General features: G+C 48.9%; 1 protein-coding gene across 1 annotated transcript; it reads left to right on the top strand.

Annotated features, from left to right (window-relative positions):
• Positions 1-866: 866 nt before the first annotated feature.
• On the top strand, positions 867-2,367 carry LOC142599346 (uncharacterized). Its single transcript, XM_075739213.1, is given in 2 exon segments — positions 867-1,309; positions 1,311-2,367. Coding segments are annotated over 2 exon segments (1,500 nt in total).
• The last annotated feature ends 7,559 nt before the right edge of the window (positions 2,368-9,926 follow it).

Raw genomic sequence — 9,926 nt, 5'->3', positions numbered from 1 at the left:
GCCTTGCAAGATCACGCGGCGTCAGATAACAGTCCTGTGAAGAATGGGGCTGGAACTGTGTGTACGCATGTGCAGGAATGTGGAAGCCGTGTCGTACGTGCCATCGTGAAGACCACCACGAGTATAAAAGGGGACCGCCAAGATGAGGATGGCGCGCCTTCGCCCACCTCCACAGAGCAAGGGATTTGGACTCTCCCGAGACGGACCTCCGAGACGCTGTGGACCCGCCTCTTCGTCCGCCGTCGCAGAACGAGAGATTTGGACCCCTTCCCCCCCCACACCGAGACACTGTGGACTCGTGGCGGTGACTATTCTTGTGATTCTATCCCGGAGTCTTGCTTGGTTTTCTGCCTTTCTTTTCTGCCCTGTCCTATCGCTCTTATCGGTTACCTTTACCTTTTCCTTTTTTTTACTCTTTTCATAATAAAACTGTTTCTGGTATACGGCATTTGACCTCGTTTGTGTCTTAATCTCGCTCTTGGGATCGTATCGAAACCTCCCTGATTTTGGATCGGGACATTTAAATTGGCGTCACGGACAGGATCCCTCGAAGTGAGAGTGCCGCATTTTACCCTGTTTTGCATAACGCGTGTACCTCTCAGGAACGTAAGGGGGGCGGGCTTATTGTTTTGTTTGAAACTTACGTGCTGCCTTCCTGAGACGACCGCTTCCCCGCTTTGAATAAAAGCTCGTCCTCTCCGGAACGTAAAGGGAGGGGTGGGCTTGTGCTTTATTTGAAACTTGTGTGCCGTATTGTTTACCAAATACGTGAGACCTCTCAGGAACGTAAGGGGGGCGGGCTTGTTGTTTTGTTTGAAACTTGCGTGCTGCCTTCCTGAGACGACCGCTTCCCCGCTTTAAACAAAATGAGGGGTGACAGAACCGTTCCTTCGGGAAGGGAAGTTTTGTTTGATTTTCTGGAGAAACATAGAGCGCGGCCCTCTGTGCCCGGGGTGGACTGGGCTCAGAGAAATTGGCATAATTTGCAGAGCGTGGTTGACCGAATGGGCACCTTGCACAAAGATGCGAGACTAAGAGCAGGAAAAGGCAAAGCGATTATTTGTGCCGTTCTTGGTGCTAGTTTGGCTGCCGCGGTAGAGGCTAGAGATCATTGCTGTACTGCGGAGTCCCTGACTATCGAATCCCTTAAAAGCCTTACCCGGTCCCTTCAGGGGCAAGTGGCAGAATTAAAAGAACAACTTAAGGCGGAAAAGGATCAAGTGAAATATTTGCAAACTGCCCTTAAGGAGCAGCTCCTTGCGGATACTACCTGTGAGGAAATTCCCCCAAGATCTGAAATTGGCTACCCCTTTGCAGGCAGCAAAAGAGAAAGTAGAGAAATTAGAACCGCTTTCGCTGCGACCCTTGGTCAAGACCGAGTACATTTATGATGATGAGCAGGACCAGTCCCCCCAAGTTACAACCAAGGAAGTCCCTTATACTGCTGTCGAGTTGATGAAACTAAAGAAGGAATTTGGCCGAACCCCTAAGGAATCAGAAACGGAGTATGTGTGGAGAGTGTCGCTGTCTGGGGGGGACCAGATTCTGTTAAGTGAAAGAGAGGCGGAAGGGTATTGGGGACCAGAAGTGTTTTTAACTACTGGGAACCACCGTGCCCCCTGCTCTCTGACCCAGCGGGCAGCCTATTGGGCAGGTGGCTTGAACCCCCTGGAGGGCGGGGACCCTCTGGCGATTACGGGGACTGTGGATCAATTAGTAGAGAGTGTGCAGAAGGCAGCTTGTCTGCAGATGATGTATGACCGAAAGTTGGAACCTAGACAGGAGTCCCCAATGATGATGCCAGTAGATCCCGAACAGATGACCCCCCTTATAAGGGGACTCCCCGATTCCTTGAAACCAATTGGTATACAATTACAGGGAAAAATACAAGCAATGCCCCAAGGCGACAGAGTTGCGGCTGCTTTAGAAGGACTTACACTGCACCGCCGACCCTTGGACAGGAAAATGTGGACCTGGGGGGAGGTGTCCCAAGAACTGATCAATTATGGGCGCAAGTATAGCCCTGTTAACCCTCCAACTGCCAAAACGGACCCCAGGGGCTTGAGGCGAGCGGAAGTAAAAATAGTTCCACGCCCCGGGAATGATAGGAGAGTACCTCTCTCCAAACCACCAAGAGGGAGAGATATCCCGAACAGACGTAATAGACTGTGGGCGGAGGGACAACAGAAGGGGATTGCGTGTGACTTAATGGACAGACTGCCAACAGACAAATTAGAAAAGTTGGTAACAGGATGGCCCACTAAATCGGCAAATGGAGAAGTGTATTTTGAGGATACTGCTCCCAGTGCACCCTCCTTGATTGATTTATCAGAAATAAATGCCTCCCAAAACCCAGCGGGAAACTAGATCCTTCGCCCTTCAGTGGTGAGCGGAGGGGCGAAGGTTGGATACATATCAGACAGCTCACTGAGAATGACCAGGGTGATTTGCTAATTACTGGCCTTGTAGGACCAAAACAAGTTCTGGTCACGTTTTTGATAGATACTGGTGCTCAAATTTCAGCTATTAAAAACAAAAGATGCTGCTAATTGTGGAGTTACATCCTCCAAGCAAACACTGTTTGTGGCAGATGCATTTGGCAATGTTCAACCACAGGCATTGGCAATGGTCAGCCTGCGTCTGCCGGGAGAAGATAGTGCCACTACAGTGGCTATGGTAGTGGGAGAGCTTCCATTCAACCTCTTGGGACTTGATGTTCTGAAAGGGAAGACCTGGATTGATAATAAAGGGAGACAATGGTCATTTGGCTCCCCCACTGTAGATATTCGGCTGCTACAAGCTGCGCCACTACTTCCCCCTAAAAAGAAGTAAGAAAACCTAAGTAAGAAAACCTAATGGCACATGGAGATTAACGGTAGATTATCGCAGGCTCAATGCAAATACTGGTCCATTGACAGCAGCGGTACCGAACATTGCCGAGCTTATAGCTACAATCTGGGAACGAGCCCACCCGGTCATGGCGACAGTGGATGTTAAAGACATGTTTTTTATGGTTCCCCTGCAGCCTGAGGACCAAGATCGCTTTGCTTTTACGTGGGAAGGCCAACAATTCACTTTCACCCGACTCCCACAGGGATATAAGCATTCCCCCACTCTAGCCCACCACGCGTTAGCGCAGGAGCTAGAGGTAGTCCAAGCAGAGAAGGAAGTCAGTGTTTACCAATATATCGATGACATTCTAGTGGGAGGGGATGAAATAGAGAAAGTTCAGATAACTCAGGATAATATAATTTCCCACTTAGAAAGTTTGGGGTTGAAAATTCCACCGGAGAAGATACAAACACCCTCAAATGAGGTAAAGTTTTTAGGAATCTGGTGGAAAGGAGGAATGACATGCATTCCATCGGACACCCTTTCCTCATTAGATCAGATTAAAATGCCAGAGTCAAAAAAGGATTTGCAACATGTATTAGGATTACTTGTGTTTTGGAGAAGGCATATTCCTGATTTTTCGATTATTGCAAGACCATTGTATGACTTGTTGCGAAAAGGGGCCCAGTGGGAATGGACTGAACCCCACGAAGAAGCATTGCAATTGCTAGTGTTTGAAGCAACTGCCCATCAAGCTCTTGGTCCCATTCACCCCACCGACCCTGTCCATATTGAATGGGGATTTGCCAAGACCAGACTGTCAATACATCTATGGCAAAAGGGTCCTGAGGGACCCACTCGGCCTATCGGGTTCTACTCCCGTAGTTTTAAAGATGCCGAAAAAAGATACACAACCTGGGAAAAGGGCTTGTTTGTAGTCAGTTTAGCCTTGAGAGAGGCTGAACGAACTATTCGGCAACAGCCATTGGTACTTAGAGGCCCCTTTAAGGTAATCAAAATGATTTTAGCAGGAACTCCACCCCCTGACGGGGTGGCTCAGAGAGCCTCTGTGCGGAAATGGTATGCCCAGATAGAACACTATTGTGACATTTTTACAGTGTCTGAGGGAGCCACAAAGAGGTTAACCATCCAAGAAGAGGTGGGCCCAGATAGAGAAACAGCTGAACTTCCTCCTGTAATACAAGTGGCCCCTCCATTTTCCGAGCAGTTGCAGAATGCTTGGTTTACTGATGCCTTGTCTAAGCGAGAAGGAAAAACTTGGAAATATCGAGCTGTAGCACTCCGCGTAGACGCAGATAAACAAATAATCACTGAAGGGGAAGGCAGTGCTCAAGTAGGGGAATTAGTTGCAGTGTGGAGCATTTTCCAACACGAAGCCCAATCTACCTCTCCTGTCTATATCTATACTGACTCTTATGCTGTATTTAAAGGATGTACTGAATGGCTTCCATTCTGGGAGCAAAACGAGTGGGAAGTCAACAGGATACCTATATGGCAGAAAGAGAAGTGGCAGGATATCTTGACCATTGCTAGACAAGGAAAGTTTGCGGTAGCCTGGGTGGCTTCCCATCAACAGGATAATACCCCTGTTAGCCAATGGAATGGCAAAGCTGATGAGTTAGCCCGGTTAGCTCCCCTCCAGACTGCCCAAATAGCAGAAGACTGGGAGCGATTGTTGGAATGGTTACATGTAAAGAGGAAGCATTCAGGGATCAAAGACCTCTACTGTGAGGCCCAAGCTCGAGGTTGGCTCGTTACTAGGGAGGAATGTAAGACTTGTGTGTCCGCTTGCGAACAATGTCGTACCCGTTTAGAAAGACACCCCCTGGAAGACGATCCCCTACACTTGAGGGAGGGGAAAAGGCTGTGGGAAACCTGGCAAGTGGACTATATTGGTCCTTTCCGGAAGTCGGAAGGAAAGCATTACGTGTTGGTTGGAGTGGAGGTAGTGTTGGCCCAAGCTGAAGCATTTGCCAGAGCTACTGGAGAGAACATGGTAAAGGCATTGAAAGAGTGGTTTGGCACCTTCCCCAAACCACGGTCGATTCAGTCGGATAATGGTTCTCACTTTACTGCTAAAATAGTCCAGGAGTGGGCAACTGGGGAAGGAATCTCGTGGGTACACCATACTCTATATTATCCACAGGTGAATGGAATTGTAGAAAGAACTAATGGTTTGTTGAAGCACTTTCTTAAGCCGCATAAGCCCGGATGGACTGAACGACTATGGGATGCAGTTACTGGTGTCAACAGTCGTTGGGGAATAAATGGATGCCCAAAAATAACAGCATTTTGTCCAAAGGCTCCAACCATTATGCCAGCCCCATGCGGCTCTGATTGTCCCAAGAATCCGTCGCACTTCCCAGGCCAGCCCGTTTTGGTCGAGCTCCCCACTGTGGGGGCCGTACCCCTGGTACTGGAAACCCCAATGAATAAGTATGCCTGGAAAGCAAAAGATGCCCATGGGAAGGAATACAAGATTAACACAAGGTGGATTATTCCATCCTTCTAACCACCACACTCTTCCGGTTCCTGGAAGGGAACCGAGTTTATTTTCTTTTCTCTTTCAGGTGAAAGTTCCAGAGCCTGTCTGAAGGAATTCACAAACACTTGAAGTTGCTGATCACCTGGGGAGTTTTTGTTAATCTTTATAGGATGCGTAGTGTACTATCGCAAATGGTGTTCTGGCTGGCCATTATCGCCATCTTTAATATCGGGGGAAACTTCTGCACTCCCCCCTCCCCAAAATTGTTATGGCAAAATGAATTTGTTATTTTAGGCCAACAAGTAGCTAATGCTTTTAATCTTACTAAGTGTTGGGTTTGTGGTGGACCGTTAGGTTTAGAACGTTGGCCATGGACCGCTATCCCCATTTCCCCTGAATGGTTGGTGAGCAACTACAGTGAAATTAAAAATGATACCTATTGAGAAGACAGCACATCACTGCCCTGGCCAGTACGATACCCAGCTTGTGGAGAATACTGTATTAGCCTCCAACAACATCAATACTGGAAACTACCTAGGACGGTCTAACTGTAAATTGACTTACAGCTATGGTAGTACTTCCACAGGGAGGATGGACTGGAGATGGCAAAATGAAACAGGTGGTATTTGGTATCCGGAGGGATTCTGGTCCCCAGATGGGAGCTTAAGGTCCCACTGGGGAGGGTTAATGAATTGTTCCTGTTCATATAATAGTTCGGTAGGAGCCTATTACTGTACTAATTGTACTTCAAATAACTCCCCCATAACCCCCCCGAGTCCGTGGGCACAAGGCAATTATTGGGACAATCCAAAAGGGTCAAACTCATGGAGCCCCTTTGCCAACAGGCATCGTGCTCTGAAGGGACATTATTGGGTATGTGGTCATTCTGCTTTGTCCTGGTTTCAGCTGAGAGGATTGATTTTTCTTCGTAGTAGCTAGTGTGGGGATATGTTTTGGATCTGTGCTGGAGACAGCACTGATAATATAGAGATGTTTTTGTTCTATGGACCTGTTGTTGAGCAGTGTTTACGCGGGGCCAAGGCCTTTTCTGCTCCTCACACTGCCCTGCCAGCGGGACGGCTGGGGGTGCACAAGGAGTTGGGAGGGGACATAGACAGTACAGGTGACCCAAACGAGCCAAAGGGGGTATTCCATACCATGTGACATCATGCTCAGCATAAAAGGGGGCTAGCCGGGGAGGGGCAGCAGCAGCTTCAGGACGCGTGGCTCGGGGACAGTCCGGTTTCGGGGCAGATCTGAGCGTGCGGTCTGAGTTGTACGGTCCTCGGGTGAGAAACTGCATTCTGTATCACCAGTTTCGTATACTCTGTTAAGTACTGTTTTGTTTTGTTTTGTCTTGTCTTCCCCTCTCCCTTTGCAATCCTAGTAAACTGTCCTTATACCAACCCACCAGGTCTTGTCTTTTTCCTTCCCATTCTCCTCCCCATCCCACTGAGGGGGGGGGGGGGGGGGAGTGAACAAGCGGCTGCGTGGTGCTCAGCTGCCAGCTGGGGTAAAACCACGACAGTCTTTTTGGCGCCCAACGTGGGGCTCGAAGGGTTGAGATAATGACAGATCTGCCCCTAGTGTGTTAAAACAAAGTTGTTATAAGTATTTATTGTATTATTTTAAATAGCCGGTGGTCACAATGGTGTTTTATTTCATCACGTGGCTGTGGTATCTAAACCCCTACGTGGTGTATGCATTTCTTGCAATGTTGCTGTTTATCACCTCCGGGAGAGGGGTCCAGGTTCTCATGTTGCTGTATTGTGTGATATCAACTTATGATATGATAACATCAATGATTATGAGTTTAATTTGGTACTTGTATTGGGTTTTGCTGTCATGCCCATGCCTTGGATATCTCTTTGAATTGATTAATAATCGCATTCAATCCACAGGGAAGACAGAGGGGGATACTTACTCCTGCTCTTTCATTCCCCTTTTTCCCTATAGGTTAGTTGCAGCAGCTTTTGAAAATTTTGATTATTCTTGGGATGTTCAAACCATTGTGTTCATATTATTATGTCTCCTGATTGTGTTTCAAGTTTTGTTTAAGGTTGCAAAAAGATGTTTTAAGAATATCACTCAGACACCTGCCCCGAGGCTGAATAGTCAGGGCTGGCATGGCATGTGGGAGTGTGTGGGCAGATATCTAGAGACCTTCTCACCCCCAATGTTTTGGAACTTTACCCCCGAACAACTACAGAACCCTGAGAAAGTGATAGAATATTTGAAGGGAAAATGCTGTGGCTATTCCAAGGAGGCACAACTTACTGCACTGTGCTGGGCCCTGGCCTCGATCTACCAAACACTGCTCGATAATAGGCAGTGTCATCAGGGGAAAGAGAGGGAAAACAAACCCACTGACACCGCAGCTACCCCAGCCCCCACAACAGGCATGGCAGCTACCTCAACACCCACGGCTACTCCAGATCCCTCAAGAGGCACCGCAGCGACCCCAACCCCCGCGGCTATTCCAGACCTCACACCAGGCACGACAGCTACCCAAACCCCCGTGACAGGCACAGCGGCTACCCCAACCCCTGTGGCTACCCGAATCCCTGCAACAGACACTGTAGCTACTCAAACCCTTGTGACAGAGACTGAAGGTGAACCAGAAAACCAACCAGTACCAGTATCAGTCGCCCCTATACAGAAGAAGAAATACACAAAGAAATCAGTTCGCTTAGTGAAGGATGATGATGAACCAGGACCATCACAGGAGGAAGAGCCAGAACCAGAGGTAATCACTCGATCCCTGTCCCAGAGTGAGTTGCGAGATATGAGAAAAGATTTCAGCCGCCATCCAGGTGAGCACATCATTACCTGGCTGCTCCGATGCTGGGATAATGGGGCCAGTAGCCTGGAATTAGACGGCAGGGAGGCCAAACAGTTGGGATCCCTGTCCAAGGAAGGGGGCATTGACAAGGCAATTGGGAAAAAGACACAAACTCTCAGCCTCTGGAGGAGACTCTTGTCAAGTGTGAAGGAAAGGTATCCTTTCAGTGAAGATGTTGTATGTCGGCCAAGCAAGTGGACCACCATGGAGCGAGGTATCCAGTACCTGAGGGAATTAGCTGTGCGGGAGTTGGTTTATTATGATCCAGACAATGCGCAGTTACCCACAGACCCTGATGAAGTCCAGTGCACACGACCCATGTGGCGGAAGTTTGTGCGAAGTGCACCATCATCGTACGCCAACTCACTAGCAGTAATGGACTGGAAACCTGAAGAGGCACCAACAGTGGATGAAGTGGCTGGCCGACTCCGTCAGTATGAAGAAAGTCTCTCTTCCTCCCTCATTTCGGCGGTGGAGAAACTGTCCCAGAAACTGTCCCGGGAGTTCCAGCAACTTAGAGAGGATATGTCTTATTCCCCACCTGTACGGACCAGTGTTTCGGCTATTCAGAGCAAGCATTTCTCTGTTCAAGAGAGAGGATATAGAGGGTACACACCACGAGGTACCCTGTGGTTTTACCTGTGTGACCATGGAGAGGACATGAGGAAGTGGGATGGAAAGCCTACCTCAATGCTACGGGCACGAGTACATGAGCTGCAAAGTAAAACAGCCACAAAAGGGAATTCTTCCAGGAAAAATGCCGCTCCAGTTTCCAGTGGGCAGTTCCCCAGAGCGAGTGGAAGGCCTACTCATATGTATGATCCTCTTGAAGGGACTTCCAAGTCCTTTTTGCAAGAAGTGAGTAGCGAATATGATGAGCAGGATTAGAGGGGCCCTGCCTCCAGCCAGGTGGAGGAAAGGGACAATCGGGTTTACTGGACTGTGTGGATCCGATGGCCTGGCACGTCAGATCCACAGGAGTACAAAGCTCTAGTGGACACCGGTGCACAGTGTACTTTAATGCCATCAAGCTATGAAGGAGCAGAACACATCTCTATTTCTGGAGTGACAGGGGGATCGCAACAGCTGACTTTACTGGAAGCTGAAGTAAGTCTAACTGGGAAGGACTGGGAAAAGCACCCCATTGTGACTGGCCCAAAGGCTCCATGCATCCTGGGCATAGACTACCTCCGGAAAGGGTATTTCAAGGACCCAAAAGGGTATAGATGGGCTTTTGGTATAGCTGCCTTGGAGACGGAGAAAATTGAACCATTATCTACTTTGCCTGGACTCTCAGAGGACCCTTCTATTGTGGGGTTGCTGAGGATTGAAGAACAACAGGTGCCAATCGCTACCACAACGGTGCACCGGCGGCAATATCGCACCAACCGAGACTCCCTGATTCCCATCCATAAGCTGATTCGTCAACTGGAGAGCCAAGGAGTGATCAGCAGAACCCGCTCACCCTTTAACAGCCCCATATGGCCAGTGCGGAAGTCCAATGGCGAGTGGAGGCTGACGGTAGACTATCGTGGCCTGAATGAAGTCACACCGCCCATGAGCGCTGCCGTGCCGGATATGCTGGAACTTCAATATGAACTGGAGTCAAAGGCAGCCAAGTGGTATGCCACAATTGATATCGCTAATGCATTTTTCTCGATCCCTTTGGCAGCAGAGTGCAGGCCACAGTTTGCCTTCACTTGGAGGGGCGTCCAGTACACCTGGAATCGACTGCCCCAGGGGTGG

The sequence above is a fragment of the Balearica regulorum genome, chromosome W (genome assembly GCF_011004875.1).
Source record: "Balearica regulorum gibbericeps isolate bBalReg1 chromosome W, bBalReg1.pri, whole genome shotgun sequence".
NCBI classification, from domain to species: Eukaryota; Metazoa; Chordata; class Aves; order Gruiformes; family Gruidae; genus Balearica; species Balearica regulorum.
This window is presented reverse-complemented; position numbering and strand designations above follow the sequence as displayed.